We start from the raw sequence: 27,999 nt of genomic DNA, 5'->3' as shown, positions 1-27,999 counted from the left end.
CTCGGTAATGATGGTGGAGGTGAACACGCTCCTATCGTAGGTCCATCCCTCTGTGCAGGGCTCTGTGTCCAGCTGAGTTCCATTGGACTCGGTGATGTTGGAGTCTAGGAGCTGCCACTGAGCGGTGACAAAGCGGCGGCACTTCTCTGGCTGCCGGTTCCTGTCCATGGGGATGGCGACCTGGAGCAGGTCCTGGGAGTCCAGGTGCAGGTTGGCATTAGCATAGCGGGTCTTGTTGGCATTGATATGGACTTGGCAGTGGTGCCCCGGGATGGCGGCGGTGAAGTTCTGCAGGAGGTTGTGGCTGGCCATCAGCATGACGGGGATGGTAAGCAACATTGTGTGGATAATTTGGAAACGTCCCATGCCGCCCACCTGGTGTAAGAATTCGGCGAAAGACATGGTCCCCGCTGGAAGCACCTTGCCCTCAGAAATAACCCCAGGCTACAAAAAATACTCTAGGATTCAAAATACTTCTAGAGCTGCATGGATCTCAAACCCAAACGGTGATTACAGGGCTGCTGCTGCCTCTGAGCTAATGCAACTCCTTCTGTAATTGAATGTCACGCTCCTAGATCCAGCAGTCCGGAGGTCACTCCCCTCCAGGGGAATCTGGTATGCCAAAGACTGGGGCTTTAGAAGGCTGATGGAAGAGTCCTTGGAGCCCTGGAGAGATTTGGCGTCTACCTAAGACGCTGCTGCGGAGTTGCTCCCAGTGCTGAAATATCCACAGGAGAGCTGGCAAAAGAGCTTTTTAGTTTGATCGAGGTGCTTCTGCCATGGATTTGTACCTGTGGCTTGAGATTAAAGTCCCTGTGTCTGTGAATCTTCCATGTAGCCCAGCAGAACTGGTATCCCTTCTATGGCAAAGAAAACAGGGCTTGTTAAAATCCACCATCAGTCACCTGCTTTGCAAGTGTCACTAGGCACCTTTGCTAGGGGGGTGAAACCTTCCTAGATTCCTGTTTTCCCCCTTGCGGCAAAGAGATCCTGATTTAAGGGTCCTTGAGAGGATTATATAAGATTTAATCAGCTCATTTGGTTAAAGTTATACTCCTGTTTTAAGGGATTTGTTAAAATGAAAAGGGAAAAAATCTGAAAAAAATTAAAGGGGAAAATGGAGAAAAATGCAGCAGAGGAAAGTGCACTGGGTCTTGCTGGAGGACAGGTTCAGTCTAAGGCTTGGGGCTGAGAATTGTGACATCCCCACAGAGCAAAGTCAGGGGAAGCCAGCCTTCTGCAATTGGAGAGGGGCTGAGAAAGGAAATCCACCAGTGCTCTCTGCTGGAGGGACTGTGTTCAGAAATGTACGAGCTTTTTACATGACCAGGGCTCTGGATGGCTTGGTAAAAGGCCTGTGGGTTCTAGAGGTCAAAGTGTCCAGGTCTGGTCTCTCCCACTGGGAAGCGTTGCAGGTGTCTTGAGATACATTTACTTGGGTTCAGCCATCACAGACGGCTGCATGAGCACGTTGATCTGGAAAAGTGGAGGAAAAATTAAATCTAAGATGGCCCTGCAGGTAAGGCACTGGACTGGGATGCAGGTGACCTGCGCTTAGGGCCCTCCACCCCCACCCCTTCCAGTCATGAAGGATGCTCCACGGAGCCTGACCGAGATCAGGACCCCCCTCTTGTGCTGAGTGCTCCATGGATCCTGACTGAGATCAGAGTCCCCTTATTGTGCCAGGTGCTCAATGGACCCTGACTGAGATCGGGACCCTCTTCTTGTGCCAGGCACTGCACAGACCCCGGTTAGATTGCAGGTCACCCCGGTGTGGTAGGCACTGCATGGACGCACAGCAAGAAACAGTTCCTGCCCTGAAGAGCTCAATCTAAACAGCCAAAGAAAGATAATTCTCCCCCATTTTACAAAAAGGGAAACTGAGGCACAGAACGATTACATGATTTGCTCAAGGGATCTCCTGGGTCCCAGTTCTTTCCCACAAGGCCATTGTTCATCTGCTGGTTAGGAATGTCAACCAGTGCATCGGTTCAGCAGAGCCAGTGGTAACAGGTCAAAGCCAAATGTGGTTACACAAGAAGCAGAGGAGATAACAGATGCAGGGGACTGCATGTCAGGACCTGGGGGTAGAGCTGCTCCATTCAAAGCCTGAACTCCTTAGCCTGGAGAAACACCCACTATAGGCCAGTCCCTGGGGGTGGAAGGGATATTTGCATGGCCTTAGTTCTGTGTTGAAAGGATGGTGTTGTGGGTAAGGCACTGGACCATGACTCAGGAAAAAATCCCAGATGTAAAACTCCTCATGCCTCAGTTACCCCAACTGTCTGTTTAAACTGTGAGCTCTTTGAGGCAGGGTCAGTCTATCACTGTGTCACACAATGGGGCCAAGGTCTATGCAGCACCAAACACAATGGGGCTCCAATCTTGGGCGAGGTCTATGCAGATTCTATTCTATGGAGGTTCTGATCTGCCTTTATTACCATAGTACCTCAGCACCTATCTTTGCACCACCACAGTTCCCACTGGCTTCAGCTGCGACTGAAAACTGGGCCATGGTTTGGCCTCCCGAATTCAAAGGCCAAACTTTGGCATTTACCTCCCAGCTGCATCACCGGTTGACCTGCCAATCAATGCATCTCTGTAGAGCCGCATGCCACAGACAACTGACTTTATTAAGAGCTTCGTTAATTCACCACATAATGTTTCAAGACTACTGCCTCATTATTCAAAGCCAGTCCAACTACGAGGGCCAGATTAGATGGTCACACTGAATAGAGTTTGGACAGTGTTGGAGGTTGCTAAACTGGCAAGTACTTGCTAGTCACTAGTTAAAGGGACCCTGTCCTAGTACGAAGAACACATTGAGCCTTGGAGTTTAGCCTTAATAAGAGCTGCAGGATTTGTCCCAATCAGTGACTGGTGCTTTGTAAGAAGGAAACAGACACACCCGTCTCTTTTATCGCCTATTGCAGCTGCAGTTTGTCCTCTTCTTCCTGTTTGATCATTGATATTTATGTTATAGTAGCGCTCCCAGGTCTTAACAGAGTTCAGGGCCCTTGTTGGGCCAGGCACTGCACAGGCCCCCTGATTGAGATTAGGGCCCCATCGTGCCAGGCGCTGCACAGATCTTGGCCAGGATCAGGGCCCTGCCATGCGAGGTGCTTTGCAGACCTTGGCAGAGATCAGGGCCCTATCCTGCCAAGTGCTGCACAGACCCTCTGACCGAGATCAAGGCTCCATCCTGCCAGATGCTGCACAGATGTATGGTGAGAAACAGCCCTTGCGCCAAAGATCTTACACTATAAATTGACAAGGGAAGAATCATTGTCCCCATTTCACAGATGAGCTGAAACTGAGGCCCAGAGTGATGCAGTGACTTGCCCAAGGTCACACAGGAAGAATGTGTCAGAGCTAGGAATTGAACCCGGATTTCCTAAGTCTCAATGCAGTGTTGTAACCCAACTCAAACAAAGCCAAACTAACTGAACTTGGATACCCCACTCAGTTCTGCACTGTGTTATGGAGGGAGCCAAAGGCCAGCTTCTCAGCTGCAGCTCATTGCAAGGGGGCTGCACTGGGGGAATTCAATTTGGAGTTAGGGTGGGGCAGAGGCTATGGCATAAACCCCCTGCCCCATCCCCAAAGACCCTGCCCTCCCTGCTGCTGAGGAAGCAGCAGCCTTTCTCATGGCGGGGCCAGTAAAGCAGATTTGCCGATGGCTGAACCATTTAGTCATGTTGTAAGTTGCTGGCTTATTTGAAGCTTGGCACAAGCATTAGACAGCAAGAATGGGGCCAGTGACGAGCTGATCTGCCAACTCCTTACTGCTGCACAGAGCAGAAAGAATACTCTCTCCTCCTATCGCAGGGAATAAAACTCAGGAGTCCTGACCTCCAGCCACTCCTGCTCTAACCCGCTAGGCTTCCGGAGAACAAAAGTCAGGAGACCAGACACCCAGTCCACTTTGTCACCACTAGACCTTACTGCCCTCCCACAGCTGGAACTAGACCCCAGGAGACCTAGTGCTTAGATCCTACAGTGAGAAAGACCTTACTTAGCTTTCCCTTGGTGTAACAACTAGACCACCAAGCTAGTTCAAGAAATACCCACCCAGCCCATGCAGCCAACTGATTAGCTCCGGAGGGTTCAGCTGCTGAATTCACTGGGATAGGAGCTAAGGTGATGCAGCGGCTGATGCCACATGGTTAGGTTTTCATCACAGAGCCAGCTCACCAGTACCCTGTGGCAGAGTCAAATTGATCACAGAGCCCCTGCCGTGGGGGGAAGGGGGAGCACACAGAATGCCTGCCATGCGGCCGGGAGGGCATGAGGAAGGGACTGGGGAGTTGCAGTGTGTCCCTGAACTAGAGGGGGTTGGGATAGTGGCACCCAGGAAGCTGTGGAGGGAGTGGAGGGATGCAACGAGCCCCTAGTGTCTGCAGAGTTTGCAGAATCTACAAAGTGGGCGACCCCTACTGTCTGATGTGGCAAAACCATTGCTCCTGAGGTCTGGTGGCTGCTGCATAGGTGAATATTAGGCAGGAGGCTTCCTGTGGGGCAAAGGAGGCCAGTCTTGTGGTTGAGGCACTGAGCTAAGACAGAGACCTGGGCCCAGTTCCCTGTGTGACCTTGGGCAAGTAGCTTCCACTCGCTCGGTGCCTCACTTTCACCCATCTTGTGTAGCATAACTCAGGTATGATTCACCAGGGTGGAGGCTCTGTTACAGGTATCCACTGGAAAGTCTTCCTGTAGCGACTCGTGAATTCAGCTCTGAAGGTTCCCAGCTCAAGCCCCACTGTGCTGGTCATGATGACATGTATCAGCCCAGCACAGTGGATTTGCCCAGTCTAGGCAAGGCCTTGGTGAAAGACCTTGCCCTGGTGAAGCTTACAGGGTGGGGAGGGGAAATGACTTGCCCAAGGCAATTTGGGGCAGAGGCAAGCCTAGACCTCACAGCTCTCAGCTCCACAGCCCATTGCTAGTTCATCCCATGCATGACCGTCTGCCGACTCGTGATCTTTTCCCTTCCACTTCATTCCTACACTGCTCTCCTGACTGCAGCCACCCTTTGGACCAGGCTGGAATTTGTTGGGTCATCTTTTTTGAGCTGTAATCAGAACCCTGGTGAAGGTTCACTGACCAAGGTCGAGGACCCATGATGCACTGGAGTCATAGTGGGGTGTTTTTCCAGCTGGTTCAGGAAAGTTAGTGGGTCAGATGGAACTTGGCAGAGTGTTAACCTAGTTTTCAGAAAGGACAGGCAGCCTCATGACTAGGGCCCTCCTCTAGGACTCTGGAGATCACACTGCCATTCCCTGTACTAGTCCAGATATTTGAGCAAGTCTCTTGTTGTGTCTGTGATATCATAGCACCTTGGAGCAGGATCCGATTGTGCTAGGCCCAGCACAAAAAGATGGCCCCTCCTCCAGCGAGCTGCCAATCTAAGGATAAGACAAGAGATGACAGTTGGATACAGCCAGATGAGGGAGCAGAAGGAAACCAGGAAACAATCACGGTCAGCGTGACAGGCAGTGGGCTCAGACTGCCAGTGGCCTAATGTTGTCAAGGTGTTCGTAGGCCTCCCGGCAATGGAGCATTTGAGACAAGTTTGAAGGTGGACAGTGAGGTGGCTTTGCGGGTGTTTATGGGGAGCTCCTCCCAAGCACGAGGGGCAGCAGGGGAGAAAGCACGAAGGGGTTTGTGTGAAAATATAACTAGTGGGCACTGGGCGATGGAGGCCGGCATCATGGACTGGCTGGAGGCAGAAGTCATCACCTCCATAGCGGATGAGAATGATAGGTCAGGTGGGGATAGAGCATGAAGGACCTTGAAAGGGAAGACAAGTGGCTTAGATCTATGTGAAAGAGAAGAGGAAGCCAGTGAAGGGATGCAAAGACCGGAGTTAAAGCAATAGGCTAAGAAAATGATCTTTAGCTCTTTACATAACACAAAGCAACTACACGGGCACAATGGGGTCCAAATAACAGTGGTTACTGAGGACACAAAACATGCAAGGCCTAGTTACATTCCCTGGTTGGGTTCTAAAACACAGAACACAGTGAGCACCACTACAGCACCAATTATTTAAAGGGATACTACCCTATTCCTACACACTACTTCACTTATGCTCTGTGCCTCAGTTTCCTACCTTTTAAAAATGGCTGTAATGAACGTCCCTGCCTCAAAGGGGTTTTGTGAATAGAGGCTGCTAAAAACTTTTTCCATCTGAGCTTTTTTTTTAATGGAATATTAAAGTTTGGCTAAATGGAAATTGTCATGAATGATGTTTGCTTTTCTTGAAAAGTTTTAATTTTTTTGTTAGAAAATTAAAAACCAACCCCCCAAACTGAAAATTTTTTAGTGTTCAGGCAAATTTTTCTGCTTTCCAGAGTTTGGGGCCAAAACTTTTCTATCGACCAATGGGGGGGGGGTGCTGAGAAAGGATGGGTATAGCAGGATGAAAAGGAGTACTTGTGGCACCTTAAGAGACTAACAAATTTATTTGAGCATAAGCTTTCGTGAGCTACAGCTCACTTCATTGGATGCATTTGGTGGAAAATACAGTGGGGAGATTTATATAAATTTGTTAGTCTCTAAGGTGCCACAAGTACTCCTTTTCTTTTTGCGAATACAGACTAACACGGCTTCTACTCTGAAACCTGTCATTATATTGGGATGGATATCTATATGTAGATGGATGTGTGGGGAAGGAGGGAGGGATAGATCGATCCATTTGTATGTGAGATGACAAACAGACCCCAATGCTTAGTGTTCTCTCAGTTCTAGATCTCACTCTGGCCTCTCGAAGACAGCGTACAGATTCATCTACACATTGTCCTGGAAGCCAGCAAGGACTATTAGATCATCTAGCATAACATGGGCCAGAGAATCCTGCCCCAGCAATTGGTGCAATGGAGTGAGTTCCCTTCCCTACTATGAGTGTGAGTGAAATCCTACCCCCATTGAGGTAATTTGGAAAACTCCCATTGACTTTGTGGGGCCCAGAGTTTCACTCTTGTGTCACCGCAGTGGGGTGTTTCATGGCACATTAGGGTATGATGGCTCCTGTCAAGACCATGAAAAACTGAGGAGCAACAGCTGGGTCTGCAGGAGCAACATCTGGAGAGCCAGTCGGTAGGGAGATGGCCTGGGGGAAAATTTGCTTGTTAGGGAATGATCCTAACAAGGAACCTGCTTGGAGACCCATTTGGGAAGATTGTGATCACCCCACAAATGAGTTGTAAGTGCAGTCTAGCAAGTCAACAAACAAATGAGCATCAAAGTCCAGCCCTGATCCTTCCAAGCAGCTCCAGGGACAAAAGCCACCTGGAAGTTGCTGAGTCTGTTTTTTTCTTCGGGTAATAGGATGGCCCCTTAATCTACAGTTGAACATTTCCAGGGTCAAAGGTCCTGCACCAGCTGTGCTGCCCTAGCCTAGAAGAGCTGGGTTCTATTTCTGGCTTTGCCACTGACTCCCTGTATGACTTTGAGGGTTTCCCTTCCCTGGTCTTAGTCTGTTCTGGTTACAAGGATTGTCTTTCACTCTTCATGCAATGCCTGGCAGAATGGGGTCTTAATCTCCTTCAGGGTATATGCAGTGACCAGCGTGATGTGGGCCCCATTCTCGGTTGTGCTCCCGTAATACAAATAATTACAACTTTACTTAAAGTTATGCACAGGCATAAACTTTTGCAGAATTGGACCCTGTTATGTTGTATCTCACTTGGGTGAGACTTAGCCACAAAATCACATGAAAAACTTTTGGGACAACACTACCATCTGGTGGAGGGAAATTAAATGTTTTAAATAATTGTTTGTTTATTTAAGTTTATTGTTGTGACTGATAAAAGGGCATGAATTTATGCAACACTTGGGGAGCATGTTTCCTCCTCCAAAGAAATTAAATGAGAGGCCAATCATGCAAGCTATTCCTGACACATTATTATTAATAACTTATATTACTTAGTTACAGTGGCCCACAGAAGCATTAGCCAAGATCATGGCCCTGGCATACTAGGCAAGGCACAGCCCCAGCGAGAGACAGTCCCTGCCCCGAAGAGCTCCCGGTCAAAATAGACAAAGGAAGGATTATTATGTCCCCATTTTACAGATGGGGAAACTGAGGCACAGATCAATTAAGTGACTTGGCCAAGGTCACACAGAGAGTGTGAGGGCAGAGCTGGGAACTGAACCAGATGCCCTGCATCCTCAGTCAGTGCTTTAGCTGCAAAGCCAGCAAGCCACACTCAGAATCTTATGACTTCCACACGAATTTAGGAGCCTATACGGGTTAGAACTGGGGTTCAAGTTCCACCTCAGATCCCAAGTAAAATGAGTTTTCTAGTCTTAGCTGAATTCCCTGCAGGGGAAATCTGTCATCTCACCCCCCTAAAATATTGCAAACGCCAAAAGAAGCTTGATCCCTAAAGGCTTAAAAACAATAAATAAACAGAAAGTACATTAAATAAGCCCAGCATTTATTACTGTGGTTTTTTCTAATCTTGTGATTTTTTTAAGCCAATCTCATGATTTCTTGGAGGGAGCTGATTCATGATTTATGAACTCCTGGGGCTGGCAATATTGCTGACTCATGATTTGTTCCTCTTAGTTTTTAGTGACACTGCATGAGTCAGCAGCGCAAACACTCAATGGGTCAGACCCTCCACTGATGCCAATGGCTGTAAGCCAATCAACACCACCTGAAGATCTGGCTCAGCATTTCCCTGACAGTGGAGTAGGGCACTAGGACCCTGCATGGAGTGTGAAAGAACCAAAATCTGCCTAGGAGGGAAACTGGTGTGGATTGCTATTACAAATCTTCTCTCCACCCAGTGTGATTGCATCATGTGACTGCTCCAAGCTCTAAATTTTCCTGCTGGAAGTTGAAGGTAACTGTTGGGTTTTAGGATTTTCAAGCCATGGGCCCCACTCCTCCGGTAGATTTCATCCTCCAGCCCCCAGTTTTCCACCCGGTGAGTAATCTCTGAGCCCTGGGACAGCCAGCGTGCAATGAAATTGAAGATCAGTTCACTCCTACTTCTGGCCTTTGCCCAGTTTCCTGTGTTCTTATAGCTGAATCATGCTGTGTTAGACGGGTGTCAGTCCAGAGGCAAGGTATTGAACTGAAAGGAGTGGCACTAGCCAGGTTTATAGAGGTGCATCTGATCTGAGAGCAGATTATAGCTCCTGCACTCCCATTGTTTATATTGTGGTAGTAGGTTGGAGCGTTACTCAAGGATCAGGACCCCACTGTGCTAGATGCTGTACAAACAGAACAAAAAAGCAATCCCTGCCCCAGAAAGCTCCCAAACTAATGTCCCCCCTCCTCTCTCTTTCCCTCATGGGCCAATTTGTGTTTTTGTTTTCCCCAAAAGAGGCAATTGATCTCTGAATGTCTCAAACCTTGGGGTGCCTGACACAAGGCCCCTTACAAAGGCTCTGATTGCCCAGAGGGTGGGTGCTTGCCTTTTGCTTTAAAACATGTCTTTGTGGGGTTTTTTTGTTTTCTCAGTAGATCTCAAGAAGGGTGCTGTCAGACATCTGTCAGCTGACCTCCCTTCCTGGCAAGCTGGCTCCTTGAGTCCCTGCTGTAGTAGGGACTGTCTGGCTTGATCTTAAGTCTAGGGAAAACTTGACTTTTAAAGGGTTAATTTCCAAGCCCTGCATGTGTGACTAGTTTAGCTGGAATTTCATTTTAAGCTCCTCTGTGCAGCTGTGTTTGTTTGTTTGGGGGGAAGGGGCTAATCAGGTTATCACTAAACTTTTTGGCCATCTGGCTGTTCTCTGCACAAATGTCTTTCTGTTGAGCCTTTCTGGACTGATCATGTGAGACTCTGTAAGGTACAGAAACTTCAGCTGAGAGCAGGTAGGTGGTTGCTAGTTTCCTTAAATCAAGTCAGTTCCTAGCTCAGGAGGTTGGAGTTGTGGTTTCGGTTTTGGCTCTGCTAAATCCAGGGATCTGCTTTACAAAAAGGTGCTGTTTTTTTAGCTCCTGAATCCATTGTACCCTCAATTCTCCCCAAAGTTTAGTGGGGTTCAGATAAAACATTCTGGCTTTTAATAATTTGGTCAACTAGCCTCCACCAATGGGGAGAAAGGCTGGGGCTTAGGGGCTGTATTATTTTCATACCCTTGTGTGTTTGATCACACTCTCTCCCCCCTCCCCCAGTAGCTTTTGGTTTGACTAGATTTTTTTCCAGCACTGACCACTAGCCATTGAGCTAAAGCAATAACTGGTGTCTGATACCCTGGGAAAGTGAGACACAGAAAGAGGAAGAAGTGGGAGTTTCTTGTGCAAGGTCACACAGTGAATCAGCTGGAGATAAGACACCCAAGTTCTAACTCCCAGCTACCCTGCTCCTGTTTTAAGACACCAACCATGAGACCCTATTCTCCTCCCAAAGCTGGGCATAGAACCCAGGAGATTTGTATTCACAGCACCCCTGCTCTAGCTGCTCTCCTCCCCTCCCAAAGCTGGGAATGGAACCTAGGAGTCCTGGCTCCCAGCCCCAACTGAGCACAGATGAGAGCCTCCTCTCCCTGCCTTCAAGCTCTCTAGTCATTCTCCTCCCAGAGCTGGAGAGAGAACCCAAGAGTCCACTGTTACCAGTCAGAGCTCCCAGACTCTCCCATTTCCAGCACCAATATGGATCCCTCTCCTCCACCTCTCTGTCCATTCCAGGTACTCCCGTACATCACGACGATCTTCGGCGGCTTGACACATGGGAAGATGGTTCTGGTGCAGGGCATGGTCCTTGCAGAGGCCGAAAGGTAAAAGGCTATTTCCCTGGAGTTCAGGCTTCTCATCCTACTCAAACCCCTCGATTCATGGCTTCTACAGTCAGACAGTAAATGCACCAGTTCAGTGGCTGCTGGGAGTTAATGTGTTTAAACCCTCTGATTTTACAGTGCTCAGGTGAGCTGTAGCTAGAGTTTCCTTTCGTCGGGGAGTTTCAGGATCCTTCCAGTTCCTTACAAGGCTGGGCCAAGAATTTGCTTATCTATGATGCCACTCTATGGGCCTGATTCTTAGCTACACTGAAGCCTTTCTTGCAGCATAAGTTGGTGGAAATGCTCTCCTGATGTAAGGGAATCCCTGACTGGTGTAAGGCCAGAGGAATCATGGCATAGTTGGTACAGCACTGGACTATGACTTGGGAGACCTGGGTTATATTCCCATCCCAGCCATTATCAGAGTGCATTATGCTACAGCTAGTATCTGCTTTCCAGGTGGCATGGGGGGAGGTATGGATTAGAGCAGCCTGGAGGCAGCTCTAACTTATTCCTGGGGACAAAGTTGGTTTAAAGTAGAGTTGGGCTTTTTTCTACTTTGTTGGTGATTTTGAAAATGACCCCTTTTTAGGGTCAAACGGGGATGTTCACTTGGATCCAAAACAATGTTTGAGTTTTGATTTTTTTTTTAACATCTTTGAATTTAATAACATTAGTGCAGCAACTTCAAAACAAACCAACAAAAATATCAATTTAAAAAAAAAAGGATTTTTCCCCCCCAAAATGAACAGTTAGGCAAAATCTTCTAGTGTTGCTGAATCTGCATTTCCTTCCCATCCCTCCCCCCAACAAAACAAAACAATTTCAGCCAAAAATGTTTTCCCAGTTCCAGCTTGAAGTTACCAAGGGTTGGGGTTGGGCAATTCCTGGACTCCAGCAGAGTCAGCCTCCAAGCAGGGAGTTAGGGGTTTTAGTCCCTCCTTGACCAGTGGCTAGGGCGCTCTGTGCTGTTCTCTTCTTCCTAGGGAAGCATGAGTGAGAACCACTCTGGGTGGCTCCACTTCACACAAGTGGTTTAAGCATGAAATGGAGTTAATTTTATGAATTTTCTGAGGTACCAGCTGAAATCTAACAAACTAGATTTGTCAACTGGATACGTGTTCTAGGCAATGTTAGAATGGAATGGACTGGAATAAACTCGTGTGTGTGTGTGTGTGTGTCCAAGGAGCATTATCTTATTAATTCAGTGCTGGGTTCTTTTCAGGTCAACTTTTAACTTGAATAATATTTGCTTAAATCGAAACACTTGATTATTCTCAACCAATCAACAATTCAGGTATTCACTCAGAACCACGTCGTCATATAATCAATAGTTCATTATTCAAGTGTAGATCACTGGTGTTCTAGTCATATACTGACCACACAATGTTGTCTTGCATGCCCTTGTGATGGACTATGGCTGAGGCTCAGCAGTTACACCAAGGACCAATGAAAATCACCAAGATTTCTTATTATATTTACTTATGCCACCAGTTCTTTAGGACCTAACACACTTATCACCCTTCTAGTATCTCTCTAAGGAGTAAGGAGGCATTTGTCTCTTAAGGGAGCAGGCGCGCCTGTTCGGATGGATTGGTTTAGAATAGCAAAAGCAATTGCTTACTTTAATAGTTCAAATCTCTTAGGTCAGTTTGCCTGGACTTACAAAGGAGGCCATGCCTATAGTAATAGTTATAGTTACAATCTCTAAACCCTGGTTACTTGAGGTCTTGCTAAAGAGTGATGGTTCAGCAAGATAATCTACAGGTATTAATGCTAAAAACAGAAGAAATACAGTCCTTGAAGCGAAATCTCGCTGCTGTTTCTTCTGTTAAACCTCTGAGTATTGGTTTCACTGGGGGTTCTGCAGCTTCTTTGTGGGTTCTCTTGTTAGTCCTGTGACCTTGTATGACATGGGGATTCATCAAAACTCTGGGGTCCCACTTGGTGACCTCAATTTTTATATATTCTGATTTGAGGGCTTATTGGAGGGGGCTGTCCTCTGATTTCTATTGGTCACTTGCCAAGTGGCTCTTGGCTTTCAGCTTTCTCAGTTTCTCTGCTGCTTCTGTCCATGTCCAGTAGATAGAGCATGGGCTTATCTGTGGTGGCTCCCAGTCAGCAGCGCAGCGGGGTTGCTAAGGCAGGCTTCCCATCTGTCCTGGCACTGTGGACCGCACTGCGCCCTGGAAGTGGCCAGCAACAGGTCCAGCTCCTAGGAAGAGGCATGCAAGTGGCTCTGCATTGCTCTTGCCCGCAAGCACATCCCTCCCCCAGCTCCCATGGGCCAGGAACCAGCTAATGGGAGTGCGGAGCCAGTGCTTGGGAGGGGGGCAGCACATGGAACCCCGTGGCCCCCCCTCGCCTAGGAGACGGACCTGCTGCTGGCTGCTTCCAGGGTGCAGTGCAGTGTCATAACAGGTAGGTACTAGCCTGCCTTAGCTGGGCAGCACCGCCAACATGACTTTTAACAGCCTGGTCCGCGGTGCTGATGAGAGCTGCCCTACAGTACTGGGTTGCGACCTGCAGTTTAAAAACCACTGGTCTAGTGCACAGACCTTTACAAATGAAACAAACCCCCTTGTCTTAATCTGATAGATGTGTTCTGTACATTCTTTGATGAATTTGAATACTCTTATTTCAAATCTTTCAAGGCGTATTGTAGGATATGAAACATTACATTAGAGGAACAAGACAGATTGTTCACAGATGTAGATCTGTTAAAGCAAACAGATCTATAGTTTTGGAGTTGGGGCACATATTATATATAATCGGCAGTTCTCAACCTGCGGCCCAATTAGCATACAGCTGCGGCCCAGCTCAGCAGCGTGCTAAAGGCTGCCAGCATGCCAAGGTCACCGGGTTCCCGGCTGCCTGGCGCGCAGGGGTCTGGGCTAACTAGTGGGGTCTGTGGCTCCTGATGGGGTGGAGGTCTGGGGCAGCCACCCTGTCCTGCAAGCTGTGGGGTCTGGGGCAGCCACACGGCGGGGGACTGGGCTCGGGGCAGCTGGCCAGCCCTGCATATGGAGGGTCTAGGGCTCCTGGTTGGCCCTGCGAGCTCCGGAGTCAAGGGACGGGGCAGCCAGCCCTCTGCACGTGGCAGGGTCCGGAGCAATAAGTTGAGAACCACTGCCGTAAACTAACGGCATGTCTATGCTACCATGGCGCAGCTATGATGCTTCAACTGCCATAGTGTAGACGCTTCCTACAGCAACAGAAGGCAGTTTTTTCCATCGATGCAGCTAATCCACCCTCCCACAAGGTGGTAGCTGGGCCAATGGAAGGATTCTTCTCTTCTCATGTCTACTCCAGGGGCTAGGTCAACTTTCCCACAGCACACAGGGTGTGACACTTGTCACAGCCCCGAGCAACGTAGCTAGGTCGATCTAAGTTTAAGTGTTGAGCAGGCCTATGAGATGAAGTCTTTTCCATAAAATTTTTTTGGGAGTCTTTGGTCTGAGAAACTAGCAATAGCTGGAAGGTTTGGAGTAGGCGTAAGAGCTACTGCCACCACATAGGCAAATGGGCAGAGAGAAGTTGTCAACATCCTATTTTCAAGGTGTATTTGTACGTCTGTGCTTCTCACAGCTACCTTCATTCCCCCAAATTGAGGTTCAGGCCCCAGGTCTGCAAATATCCTGGACTCCAGCAGGGTCAGCCTTGTCATTGCCTAGAGCTGGGGAGAGAACCCAGGAGTCCATGTAGTGCCTCCTGCCCACTCTCGCTCTGTCCCCCAGGTTCCAGGTGGATTTCCAGTGTGGCTGCAGTCTGATGCCCCGGCCAGACATTGCCATCCACTTCAACCCCCGCTTCCACTCCCGGCCCCACGTTATCTGCAACACCCTGCAGAATGGGCGCTGGCTGGAGGAGACTAAGTTCCCCCACCTCCCTCTCAAGAGGGGAGAGGCCTTCCAGCTGCTCTTCCTCTTTGGGCAGGATGAGGTACAGGTGAGGAGTGATGGGTGGAGCCCTAGCTTGTAGCTGGGTGTTGGGGCCTTATTGGAAATCCTGGGAGGTGGGTGGGCACAAGCCTGCCCATGTCTAAAGGCCCCTCTACCAGCCTTGCCAGATGGGTGTTGGGATGCTTGGGCGTTCCTGTGGCTCTACATGTGTCCCCACCCCAATGGGGGCCAGGGGTTTCCATGGCTACAAGCCCTCCCTTCTGGTAGGCTGGGAGGTTCCCGTGGCTATGTGGCAGGTCTTCTCCCCCCTTGCCCCCAGCCTTCAGTTGGCTGGTGGTAGCAATTCCAGGGTGGTACCTGGAGCTGCAGTGGGATGACAATCTCCATTAGGTGACAAGCACGGAGAGGCCGCAGGCTGTCTCTGACCCCTGTTATCGGCCCGTAGGGGCAAGTATGCACCCAGTGCCTCCTCCACCAAGAGTTCAGGTCCCAGGGGCCCTGTCCAACATTGCCGTGCAGCCCCTTAATGCCAGTGAGTGCTGGTGCAAAGGAGGCCACAGGGGAGCTGGGGGGGAGTGGTCCCCTTGGAGTAGCTCTGGTGCAGGGGGCTCCCAAGTGTAGAGGTGGCCCCTCTGCAGCAGCCCTGGCACAGGGAGAGGACATGAACAGGACTGCCCTCTGACTAGTCTGTGCCCCTGGGGGGCATTAAAGGTGGGACAGCCCCTCAGTCTGCCCATGCTAGCGTTGGCAGCTCCTGAATAGGGGAGACATACAGGGGTGAGCCTGGCTCTCTGCTGGCTTAGCCCAAGGTCTCACTGGCATGACTTCATGGAGGCTCTCCTGAATTACACTGGGGTGACTGAGAGCAGCATCAACCCAGTAACTTAGGGGTGGGGAAAGAAAAGGGGCCAGACCTTCAGCATGTGTAACTAGATGTAGCTGGTGGCTGATTTACGCCTGCTGGTGTAACTGGCCCATCTGACGCCCTGGTGACCATGGTTACTCCAGCTGGCTGCTGAGAACTTGCCCATTCTGGGAGCTGAACTCCTCCCCTCTCCCTCTCTCCAGGTGAGCGTGAATGGGCAGCACTTCCTCCAGTATCGCTCCCGCCTGCCCCTGGCCCGAGTGGACACCGTGGGCGTGTTTGGTGACATCATGGTGAAGAGCATGGCCTTCCTACGCAGCAATGTAATCCCCTCTGTGGGGCAAACCAATAGGGCGATGGGGCACCCTGCATCGGGGAGGGGAGTCAGTGGGCGGGGATGGGGGCACACAACTTCTGTGGGTGGGGGGAGGATGAGCCCCTGGTGTAGGGGGAATGAGGGTGCACACAGAAGCATGGGGGCAGTTGGGGACACCCCGAGCCCCTGGCATGAGAAAGGGGATGGGAGTTGCAAGAAGTCCCTGAAAGAGCAGGGGATGGGAGGGTAGCAGCCAGGGAGCTGTGAGGGGGAGGGGGGGATAGAGGGATGCAAGGAGCTCTGATGTGCACAATGAGCTCAGCCAACAAGTGATGAGGTGTGAGACCCCAATTTACACCAGCTGGGGGTCTGGCCCCAGGGATGCAAATCGAGCAACCCCTAATTTACACCAGCTATGGATCAGGGCCCCAGTCCTTAACACTCTCTCTTTCTCTGCATGGGCAGCCCTTTGATGCCAGCCGAACTGAATACCCTGTTGCTCATGTGAGTCCAGCTGAATGTCTCAGCACCAACCCAATGGGCTGGCGGGTGTTCCCTTGTAGTGCTCCCTCCATCATCGGCACCAGCTCGAGCCTCCCTCCTGTGAGACTACCATGGTCTGTTTGCAGGGGCAGCTGGCTGAGGTTTTCCAAAGTGCCTGGGGACATTAAAGGGGGGTGCCTGGCTGTAGACACTCCCAACGGGGTCTGATTGTTGAGCCAACACTGTCGCTTTGAACATCAGGTGCCTGGACTTGAGCAGCAACCCCTGAAATATGAATCACCCCCAAATCGCCAGCCCTTCTGGGAACTCTTGGTCTTAAATTTAGGCATCTGTCCCTCATAAATCCCAGCACACGCCCCATTGTGGATAGCTCAGCAAAGGACTATCCATCCCCTGGTGTGTCAGCTGAGTAGGGAAGCCAACTTAGGCGCCCTTCAGCCAGTCCTCCCGATCACACGCATCTGGGCTTGTCTCTGCTTCCATGACCCCCATGGGGCTCTGAAGAAGGGCAGAATAGCCAGAGCATGGCCTGCCCCAGCCACACCCCCACTCTATGCTGCTGGCCAGCCCCATACACCCTGGCAAAGCCAATTCTAGGGTGGGGGGACTTGGTGTCTTCCCTTATTCGTATTATGGTAGCACATAGAAGCCCCCATCACAGATCAGGACACCATTGGGCTAGGTGCTGTACAAACACATGGCAAAAACCCAGTCCTTGCCTTAAAGAGCTTTCAATCTGTGGTCCTTCTGCATCTCATAGCTGACAGATTGGGGGAGGAGAGGGTGTTAGTGTAGAGGGAATGACCTACTGTCCTGGGTCCTGCAGCAACCCATCTGGGGATCTGTGCCGTGTCTGGTGCCGTTCCCTGAATGCAGCTGATGCCGGAACCTCCAATCTGGCCCAATGTCTTCAGCCTCTAATAACGCATCACTGCAGCAGTGCAACAGTCTGTCTGACTCTGAATTGTTCACGCAGACCTACAAACCATTCCATGGGTGTGTGTGCTAGTCTCTTCCCCCACCGTGTGCACAGCTAGTGGAGGACTGTGTGTACATGCAACAGGCATGTCCTCATGCAAGTGCAGCTCTGTTCTAACTTTTTCTCCTCTCCTTCCTCCCTTTAGCCAATGCAGCTAAACAGCTCCAAGCTGGTGAGTGAAGCCTGCCTCTGTGATCTCTAACGGGCAGGTTCCTGCACCTGTGAGGCAGCTGGGTTTGATCAGATGGGGGGATGGCTGAAATCTGAGGTCGGGTTGCAGCTGCTAGCAGAAATTATATGCGGAGGGATGGGGCTGCAGGGGGGACTTCTGCACTGGATGCCAGCACTGCTGTGCTTTAACCATGGAGGGCTGTATTGTGGGGGGCCTGCTGGATTGGTCCCAGTGATAATTTGGGGTACCCCAGGCTTGATCCCAAGGGACTGGGTTTCCCACAAACTGGGGTGACCCTCTGGATCCCAGGGGATCTAGAGGTTCCAGTGATCCCCCACACACACACACACTTCCCACCCTCCCATGGGTTCATAGTCTCTAAAAAGCCATCACCAGACCCCTTCTTCCCCCCCCTCGCCCCAGCTCCCTACAAAGGGTCCCACTAGGGCTTGTACTTCCCCCTCCTGTGGCTTAAAGGCTAATAATGGCACCTGGGTTTTCCTTCCTCAGGCTGTGCCATACTGCCACCCGCTCCCCTGTGGCCTTGCATCAAGAGACACCATTACAGTGAGAGGACTGGTTTGCCCAGTGCCAGAGGAGTAAGTATCTGTCCAAACCTCACTCCCCCTTGACCAGCATCTAACCCCCAGCTCCCTATCTGTTGCACTAGGTGTGACTCCTCAGGGACCATTCTGATCAGCTTGTCTGACCGCTGGCTTGTGCTATGCAGAGAAATCCACCCAGGGATTCCTCAGAGAGCCCTGGACACTGTGCTATGGCAGAAGTGTAAATTGCCACCCTGGGCAGGCCTGGAACCCATGACAAAGGCCCAGGGCCCTCTTGCAGAAGCAGAGGGGAATCCTGGTGAGTGACATCAGTGGAAAAGTCTTTAGCTGCAGCTCTTAGAAGAAAGTAGTTCTGCACCATGTTCCATAAATACATGCTCTCCCCAGCAGGGGGCAGTTGTGACATACACTAGTGTAGGGGTCTCCAACTCAAATGACCACGAGGGCCACATGAAGACTAGTGCATTGGCCCAAGGGCTGCATCACTGACACCCCCTCCCCCCCGGCTTGCTGGCCCCGCCCCTGCCCTGTCTCTTCCCTGAAGTCCCCACCCCCAGGGGGTGCGGGGGGGGGTGCAGGGTGTAGCGGGGGCTCAGGGCAGGGAGTTGGGGTTTGGGATGTAGGAGGGGGTTGGGGTGCAGGGTATGGCAGGGGGCTCAGGGCAGGGGATTGGGGTGCAGGAGGGTGAGGGGTGTGACGGGGCTCCGGGCAGGGAGTTGGGGTGCAGGAGGGGTTTGGGGTGCGGGCTCCAGCCCAGTGCCGTTTACCTAGAGTGGCTCTGGGGTGGCAGGGGTGCGCACCGGGGCCAGGGCAGGCTTGCTGCCCTGGCCCCTGGCCTGCTCTGCTCTGCTCTGCTGCACTCCAGGAAGCAGCCGGAACCATGTCTCACGGAGGGAGGGGGGGCAGCACATGGCTGCATGTGCTGCTCTTGCTGCTCCTCCAGGTACCTCCCCCTAAGCTCCCATTGGCCACGGTTCCCCATTCCCGGCCAATGGGAGCTGTGGGGGGCGGTGCCTTGAAGCGAGAGCAATGCACGGAGCCCTCTGCCTGCCCCCCACCCCTCCCGGAGCCACAGGGGCATGGTTCCGGCCGCTTCAGGGAGCAGTGTGGAGTTCGTGGTGCCACGGGGTAGGCAGAGGGGCTCGCAGGAGGCGGGGCGTGGGGAGCTTGGCGGGCTGCACTAAAGAACCCTGCGAGCTGCCTGCGCCTTGTGTGTCTGAGACCCCTGCACTAGTGCATGCAACCTTCTGGTGGCCCCACCACCACCGCCCCACTTACCATGTCTCTGAGCTAAACCTTCCCTGCAGATTCAGCCTCAGCCTGAGGGAAGACCCGTCCCATGTGCACCTAAGACTCAGCGCCTGCTTCAGAACTAGAGCCCTGATGTGGAGCTCCTTCCCAGATGAGGCCCTGAGCCATGCAGAGAAAGTGGCAGCCTGCTTCCCGTTTCATCCCCAGCGCTTCTTTGAGGTAACACTATTGGCACAGAAGGAGCAGGGCCTGTCTCTCGCAGGGGTAGCAAATGGGGCTCAGGCTGATTAATAACATCCCTGTGTGTAAAGAACAGGAGTACTTGTGGCACCTTAGAGACGAACAAATGTATTTGAGCATAAACTTTCGTGGGCTATAGTCCACTTCATTGGTTGCATAGAGTGGAACATATAGTAAGAGGATATATATACAGACAGAAAATATGAAAAGTGGAAGTTGCCAGTCCAACTCTAAGAAGCTAATTAATTAAAGATGAGCTATTATCAGCAGGAGAAAAAAGCTTTGTAGTGATGATCAATATTTCCAACTATACTCTTAGCCCGGCAGAAGAATCTGTTCTATCTCGGGGCCTCTCCTTTTGTCCCTCCAGGCCCAGGAACATGATACAGTTCTGCAGTGACCTAGAATCCTACTTTTGACGTCTCCGACTCAAAGACTATTTCCAACACACCTCTGAACAATATACTAACCCACAGAACCCTTCCTACCAGCACTACAAAAAGAAGGATTCTGCATGGACTCCTCCTGAAGGTCGAAACTACAGACTGGACTTCTACATAGAGTGCTTCCGTCGATGTGCACGGGCTGAAATTGTGGAAAAGCAGCATCACTTGCCCCATAACCTCAGCCATGCAGAACACAATGCCATCCACAGCCTCAGAAACAACTCTGACATCATAATCAAAAAGGCTGACAAAGGAGGTGCTGTCGTTCATATTCCAATTTATTCATGAGGACAAGAGGCTGCTAGGCAGCTCTCTAACTGCACATTCTACAGGCCATTATCCTCTGATCCCACTGAGGATTACCAAAAGAAACTAACTATCTGCTCAAGAAACTCCCTGAAAAAGCATAGGAACAGATCTGTACAGACACATGCCTAGAACCCCGACCAGGGGTATTCTATCTGCTACCCAAGATCCAATAAACCTGGAAATCCTGGATGCCCCATCATCTCAGGCATTGGCACCCTGACAGCAGGATTGTCTGGCTATGTGGACTCTCTCTCCTCAGGCCCTACGCTACCAGCACTCCCAGCTATCTTCGAGACACCACTGACTTCCTGAGGAAACTACAATCCATCGGTGATCTTCCTGAAAACACCATCCTAGCCACTATGGATGTAGAAGCCCTCTACACCAACATTCCACACAAAGATGGACTACAAGCCGTCAGGAACAGTATCCCCAATAATGTCACGGTAAACCTGGTGGCTGAACTTTGTGACCTTGTCCTCACCCACAACTATTTCACGTTTGGGGACAATATATACCTTCAAGTCAGCGGCACTGCTATGGGTACCCGCATGGCCCCACAGTATGCCAACATTTTTATGGCTGACTTAGAACAATGCTTCCTTAACTCTCGTCCCCTAACACCTCTACTCTACTTGCGCTACATTGAAGACATCTTCATCATCTGGACCCATGGAAAAGAAGCCCTTGAGGAATTCCACCGTGATTTCAACAATTTCCATCCCACCATCAACCTCAGTCTGGACCAATCCACACAAGCGGTCCATTTCCTGGACACTACTGTGCTAATAAGCGATGGTCACATAAACACCACTCTATATGGGAAACCTACTAACAGCTATACTTACCTACATGCCTCCAGCTTCCATCCAGGACAAACTACATGATCCATCGTCTACAGCCAAGCTCTACGATACAACCGCATTTGCTCCAACCCCTCAGACAGAGACAAACACCTACAAGATCTCTATCAAGCATTCTTAAAACTACAATACCCACCTGCTGAAGTCAAAAAACAGATCGACAGAGCCAGAAGAGTACCCAGAAGTCACCTACTATAGGACAGGCCCAACAAAGAAAATAACAGAACGCCAGTAGCCGTCACCTTCAGCCCCCAACTAAAATCTCTCCGGTGCATCATCAAAGATCTACAACCTATCCTGAAAGACTATCCCTTACTTTCTCAGATCTTGAGAGACAGACCAGTCCTCACTTACAGACAGCCCACCAACCTGAAACAGATACTCTCCAGCAACCACACACCACACAACAAAAATACTAACCCAGGAACTTTATCCTTGCAACAAAGCCCGATGCCAACTCTGTCTACATATCTATTCATGTGACACCATCATAGGACCTAATCACATCAGGGGCTCGTTCAGCTGCACATCTACCAATGTGATGCGTGCCAGCAATGCCCCTCTGCCATGTACATTGGCCAAACCAGACAGTCTCTACGCAAAAGAATAAATGGACATATCTGTCATCAGGAATCATAACATTCAAAAACAGGTAGGAGAACACTTCAAACTCTCTGGTAACTCAGTAACGGACTTAAAGGTGGCAATTTTGCAACAGAAAAACTTCAAAAACCGACTCCAAGGAGAAACTGTTGAACTTGAATTGATTTGCAAACTAGATACCATTAACTCAGGCTTGAATAGAGACTGGGAGTGGCTGGGTCATTACACTAATTGAATCTATTTCCCTAATCTAATTGAATCTATGTTAAGCATCCTCACCCCTCTTGTCAACTGTCTGAAATGGGCCATCTTGATTACCACTACAAAAGGTGTTGTTTTTTTTTTTTTTTCCTCCTGCTGATAATAGCTGATCTTAATTAGCCTCTGAGAGTTTGGTCTGGCAACCTCCACCTTTTCATATTTTCTGTGTGTGTAATATATCCTTTTATTATATGTTTCATTCTATGTATCTGATGAAGTGGGCTGTAGCCTACAAAACTTTATGCTCAAATACATTTGTTAGTATCTAAGGTGCCACAAGTACTACTGTTCTTCTTGCAGATACAGACTAACACGGCTGCTACTCTGAAACCTATCACTATGTGTAGCTAGGAATGAGGCAGTGCAGGGTGAAGTACTGCCTGCTGTCACTGGGGGTGCTCTGGCTATTGCTGTAATACTGTCTGGGGGGGTCTCCTGCGGGTCCAGCCACTGGAGACTCCAGCACCCTGTTTTTCACCTGGGACTGCATGTAGCCTAGGGAGGAGCCACAGAGTACAGGGCTTCTGCACATGTTCTCTGCAGCCCCATCACCTGCGCTGGGTAGCTGCCATCAGCATGCCCTGTAGGTTCATCAGTAGGACTGAAAGCCCCCTCCTCCCAGGCCCCCTGCCCCTGAAAAATTTCAGGCAGGGTGGGTTGAACCTCGAGCCCAGAGCTTCAGTTCCCTGCAACCCCTGGGCTGCCTCGGTCCTTCACAGGCCGACAGTGGAGTCCCTTGATCAGAATCCCCTCTCCATAGTTCCCTGGCTCTTGTCCTCCAACCCTACAGGTGGCTGCAGCTCTGCAGAGCTATGTGAAGGTCGGGGGGGGGGGGGGGAGGAGAGTGACTTGCCACTCCAGAGGTAGCTGCATCTCAGCAAACCAACTGGGGAGGGGGTGAGGTATTGCAACTGCTACACAAATACAGACTCGCGTCCTCAGCTGAGATAATCCTGTTTCCATTGACTCCAACGGAGTGATGCTCATTAACACCAGTTGGGGATCTGGCCCATACCTGCCATCACATTCTCTGTCAAACCTCTCCCATTCCTCTTCTAGCTGCTGCTTGTCTGTGAGGAGGGGAGTTTCAAACTGGCACTCAACGGGATCCCCCTGGGCCAGTATGACACACCTTCGCTCTCCTGGGATCGGATCACAGAGCTGTGGATAGAGGGTGATGTCACACTCTACAGTGTCCTCTCCTGACCCCTTCACTGCCAGGAGTCTTGGGGGCTCTGCTCAGACTGCATGGACTGGACTGGGCCCTGTGTGTTTGAAGGAACTATTGCATGGGGTGGTGGGGCTGTCCCAGTGAGATAATCCAGTCTCCCTTCTGGCTGATTCTCCACTCATCTGAACCCCCATGGACTGGGCTGGCTAGAAGATAGCAATGAATGCTAAGGAATGGGCCTTTCTTTGCACAGGGTGGCAGAAGAAGGTAAGCAAGGGGCAGTCCTAGAGGCATCCTTCAGTGCCCTCCTGGGTGACATAAAATGTGGACAGGACTTCCTTGCATGGAGCGACAGGTTCCGTGGACATGCACCGAGTGGTTCTAGTGGGACAACCTGGTTCTCGCGAACTGCCATATGGCTTGCTCTAAAGGGCTTGGTTATGTCCCTGGGCACCAGCTCTTCCTTGGCATGTATATTTGCTCTCCATCAAGGTTAGTTTGTTTGCTATTTTAATTGTAATAAAGTCCCTTTTCTGCAATGCTCTGACTCTGCTGAGCCACTGGCAGGGGTGGGGAGAGGGAGATGCAGAGTGCTGGGGGTGGGTTGAGGAGCCTTTCCGCATGAAATGTTAAACACCTTGGTGTCTTGAGCCTATTGGCCTCTGATTCCCCGTTCCTGTGCTTCTAGCTTTAAGAAATGTTTGTCCTTTTCCCACCTGTACTCTGGGGCCTGATGGCTCCCTGTGGCCCTATGGGCCTTGAGGCAAGCAGCCAGTGAAGGGCATACCAGCCATAGTGAAAGGCATACTGGCCACACCCCCAGTCCACCCCCTCACAGGTGTAACCTGCACCCACTCAGTGTGGTGGTCTGTCTTCTGTTAACGATGGTTGGGCCACAGGCAAGGTGAGGAACCTATTACAGCCTCAGCTAACTCAGCTGGGTCTTATAGAAGTGCCTGCTTGGGGGTCCCAAATTCAGTCCTTGCTGTGTAACTCGGGCATGGCCTGTTGAGCGCTGGTCAGAAACAGGAGGATTTTTCGCAGGATGGAGGAAGCAGAGTTGGGTCAGAGCCAAAACTTCCAAAGAGATTGCAAAAACAGCTTTGAGGTGTGTGGGGTTTGTGGTGGGGGTTTTTTGGTCCATGGAAACATTTTGTTTCTACTTCCGCTATTTTTCAATCTTGTATTTTTAAAGAACTAAAATTTTTCTTTGGAAATCAGGACCTTTAGACAGTCAACTTTTTTTTTAAATCAGTTTCATCAAAATCCAAACAACTTCACTAAGAGTTTGTTTACTCAAAATTTGTTTTCTATCAGAACGTGCCACACTTTGACCAGCTCTCATCCAGTTACACCAGCAGCTGTTCTCGGGGGATTGATTTCCCTTAAGAAGGGCTTAGAGGCCTTGGTGTAACTGTAGATCAGGCCCTGCCTCTACACTGCGGAATCTGAGCTCCCCCCTCCCTTAAGCATGGAGGCCTTGTACACAGAGCTAATCCCCCTGATTAGCACTGGTTTGGTTTCTCTGTAAGTGGTGGTGTTACAAATCCCCTGCCTTCCCCAGGAAAGGCATTACTGGAGGCTTTGCAGGAGGTTAGCTCCCAGAGCCACATACTGAACAACAGAATGCCACTAGCCATCACCTTCAGCCCCCAACTAAAACCTCTCCTACGCATCATCAAGGATCTACAACCTATCCTGAAGGATGACCCATCACTCTCACAGATCTTGGGAGACAGACCAGTCCTTGCTTACAGACAGCCCCCCAATCTGAAGCAAATACTCACCAGCAACCACACACCACACAACAGAACCACTAACCCAGGAACCTATCCTTGCAACAAAGCCCGCTGCCAACTCTGTCCACATATCTATTCAGGGGATACCATCATAGGGCCTAATCACATCAGCCACACAATCAGAGGCTCGTTCACCTGCGCATCTACCAATGTGATATATGCCATCATGTGCCAGCAATGCCCCTCTGCCATGTACATTGGCCAAACTGGACAGTCTCTACGTAAAAGAATGAATGGACATAAATCAGACGTCAAGAATTATAACATTCAAAAACCAGTTGGAGAACACTTCAATCTCTCTGGTCACTCGATCACAGACCTAAGAGTGGCTATACTTCAACAAAAAAGCTTCAAAAACAGACTCCAACGAGAGACTGCTGAATTGGAATTAATTTGCAAACTGGATACAATTAACTTAGGCTTGAATAGAGACTGGGAATGGATGAGTCATTACACAAAGTAAAACTATTTCCCCATGGTATTTCTCCCTCCCACCCCACCCCCCACTGTTCCTCTGATATTCTTGTTAACTGCTGGAATTAGCCTACCTTGCTTGTCACCATGAAAGGTTTTCCTCCTTTCCCCCCCCCCCCCCCCTGCTGCTGGTGATGGCTTATCTTAAGTGATCACTCTCCTTACAGTGTGTATGATAAACCCATTGTTTCATGTTCTCTCTGTGTGTGTGTGTGTGTGTGTGTGTGTATATAAATCTCTCCTGTGTTTTCCACCAAATGCATCCGATGAAGTGAGCTGTAGCTCACGAAAGCTTATGCTCTAATAAATTTGTTAGTCTCTAAGGTGCCACAAGTACTCCTTTTCTTTTTGCGAATACAGACTAACACGGCTGCTACTCTGAATACTGAACATCTGGTCTCTTAGAGCCAGGCTGTCTAAAGCCAGAGTAAGTGCAGGGGGAGTGGGGCAGTCTTGGATCGGGTTTTCCCACTTATCTGCCACCTTCCTCACACGACCAGCAGCAAGCCCTGCCTCCAGTTCAGAAACCAGGCTCTTTATTTGCAGATCATGTACAAAGGGGGAAGGATCCCGAGGGGTTAAATGGACATAGAATAAAAACAACTCAAGATGGAAATTCCTTGCCCCTTCCTCTGAAGCAGCTGTGTCTAGCAGCTTTTGGAGACAGGATATGGGGCTAGTTGGTCCCACTGGTCTGAACTCCACCTGGTTGCTGTAAGTCTGCAATGGATCACCCAGCCAACTACACAGGAAGAGTATATGCAGCAAAATGTTAAGGTAGAGCAGAATAATACAGGGGCTTGGTTGTATTGATGGGATTGTGGTGTTGGCAGACCAGATGCCAGCTCATGCCATGGTCCCCATGCCTCAGTGGACGTTGACAAATATATGGCTGGAACCAATCTGGCTTACTTGTGTGTTAGTATTGTGAAAATAGGTATTACCATTATAAGAATATGCTTAGTGTTTAGACTTCATTGAATTCTTGTGGGTGGCTGCATGCAGTAATCTCGCTCATAGCCACTGTATTCCATATTGTAAGGTCATGTTTAAGCTTCTGTAACTGTAAATCACCAGACGGGAGAGAGACATTTGATTAACTAGTGTGAAATGCTGGTGGCCATGGAAGGGGTTATGTCCTGCCTGATAAGGAAGGCCCATCCACGCCAGCAGACTAGAGTGGAACATTAAAGAGGACAAAAAACTGTTACTCTCCCCTCTCCCATGAAGATGAATTGTGCAAGTGAATTCCTCCCCATCAGCTGAGCTTGCAGCTCAAAGCAGAAGTGGGGAAGGGAATAAAAGCCCTAACAAGGAGGAACTGTATCTTCATGTTGCTTGGACTCTGGGGGGCAAGAATTACCAGGCATAAGCAAAAGATCCCCCCTGCTTAGCCTAGGTTAGCCCTAAAGGACATGCAGAGCTTTCTTATTGGCAGGCCTGCCGACGGGGGGTAGTAGGGTAAAGGGGGCAATTGCCCAGGGGCCCGGGCAATTTAAAAGGGCCCCGTGACCCTCTGGCCACAGCTGCTGCTGTAGTGGTGGTGGCAAATGGGAGCCCTAGGCCCTTTTAAATTGGCCGGGTGGGCCGCAGGGCTCCAAGGCACGCATGAGGTGCCAAATTTTTAATCTGACAGGGGGTACTCCCCCTTGGCTCCGCCCAAGCCCCGCCCCCACTCCACCTCTTCTCCAAAGACTCTGCCCTACCCCACCTCTTTCCTGCCCCTTCCCCACCCACTTCCTCCTTCTCCCCCCTGAGCACGCTGTGCCCTCGCTCCTCGCCTCCAGATGCCAGGAAACGGTTGATCTTCAGTAAGCAATGGGAGGGAGGGGGAGGCATTGATTGGCAGCGCCTGCCAGCAGGCATAAGGCACTGGGGGCAGGGGGACGGTCTGCTCAGCACCCACCATTTTTTTTTCCTGTGGGTGCTCCAGCCCCGGAGCACTCAGAGTCGGCACCAAAGTACCAGTGACAGCGAAGGCAGCTGGGCGGGCATGTGGAAGCCCTGGCTGTGCCAGAAAAGCACAGCCAGCAGCTCGCTGGGCCCCGGCAACGCCGGCACAGCACTGCCCAAACATCAGGCGGACTGCATCTGGAGCTCATGCGTGCACCCTGTGGTCCGGCTCCTTGGCGATGCTGCACCAGGCCAGCAGCAGTGTAGGGCCTGGCTCCAGCCCTCCCTGCACGAATCAAACCTCAGCCATCCCTTTCTAGGGGCCCTATTGACTGTTCTGCTCGGGGCCCGGAATTGCTGTCGCTGGGCCTGCTTATTGTAGATGCTTCTATTGCCTTTTTGAACCTTAAGATTGGAACTCACTTGTGTGTATCTGTTTTCCTGCTTTAACTTTGTAAATAACTCTCATTTCCTTTTCCTGTATAATTTAATAAATCTTTAGATAGTTTATTATAGGACTGGTACAAGTATTGTCTTTTGGTGCAGTGATCTGGGGTAAGTGACTAGTCCTGTGGACCTAAATATTGCTGTGATTCTTGGTGTATAGAACCATCTATCACAAAGATAAGCTTATGTGCATGGAAAGATGGACCA

General features: G+C 50.3%; 2 protein-coding genes across 9 annotated transcripts in view; one reads left to right on the top strand and one right to left on the bottom strand.

Moving 5' to 3' along the window:
* The window catches only part of LOC119858973 (solute carrier family 22 member 6-A-like), a 29,422-nt gene extending 11,975 nt beyond the window's left edge, over nucleotides 1-17,447 (bottom strand). Inside the window, exons 1-4 of one of the 4 annotated variants that reach the window (XM_043519749.1) lie at nucleotides 17,128-17,447; nucleotides 10,568-10,795; nucleotides 5,334-5,402; nucleotides 1-860 (exon numbers count right to left, since the gene is read on the bottom strand). In XM_043519749.1, the coding sequence (XP_043375684.1) occupies nucleotides 1-402 (402 nt within the window). In that variant the 5' untranslated portion in view covers nucleotides 403-860; nucleotides 5,334-5,402; nucleotides 10,568-10,795; nucleotides 17,128-17,447. Of the gene's footprint in view, nucleotides 1,210-5,333; nucleotides 5,403-10,567; nucleotides 10,796-17,127 lie in introns of those variants that run through there. The other 3 variants (XM_043519750.1, XM_043519751.1, XM_038410579.2) reach the window with 3 other exon arrangements.
* On the top strand, nucleotides 8,596-23,718 carry LGALS12 (galectin 12). Of its 5 annotated transcripts, none has more exons than XM_038410588.2 (9): nucleotides 8,596-8,933; nucleotides 10,643-10,731; nucleotides 14,469-14,679; nucleotides 15,702-15,821; nucleotides 16,280-16,318; nucleotides 17,443-17,469; nucleotides 17,980-18,068; nucleotides 19,343-19,505; nucleotides 23,068-23,718. In XM_038410588.2, exons 1-9 carry the CDS (start codon nucleotides 8,880-8,882, stop codon nucleotides 23,212-23,214), a joined length of 939 nt encoding a protein of 312 aa, XP_038266516.1. In that variant the 5' UTR covers nucleotides 8,596-8,879; the 3' UTR covers nucleotides 23,215-23,718. The 5 variants fall into 5 exon arrangements, with proteins under 5 accessions (XP_038266516.1, XP_043375696.1, XP_038266519.1 ...); XM_043519761.1 differs by having other exon boundaries at nucleotides 8,601-8,933; nucleotides 14,469-14,673; XM_038410590.2 differs by having other exon boundaries at nucleotides 8,608-8,849.
* Nucleotides 23,719-27,999: the final 4,281 nt, after the last annotated feature.

The sequence above is a fragment of the Dermochelys coriacea genome, chromosome 7, assembly GCF_009764565.3.
Source record: "Dermochelys coriacea isolate rDerCor1 chromosome 7, rDerCor1.pri.v4, whole genome shotgun sequence".
NCBI classification, from domain to species: Eukaryota; Metazoa; Chordata; order Testudines; family Dermochelyidae; genus Dermochelys; species Dermochelys coriacea.
Note: the sequence above shows the minus strand (reverse complement) of the source record. Positions and strands in the feature narration are given on the sequence as shown.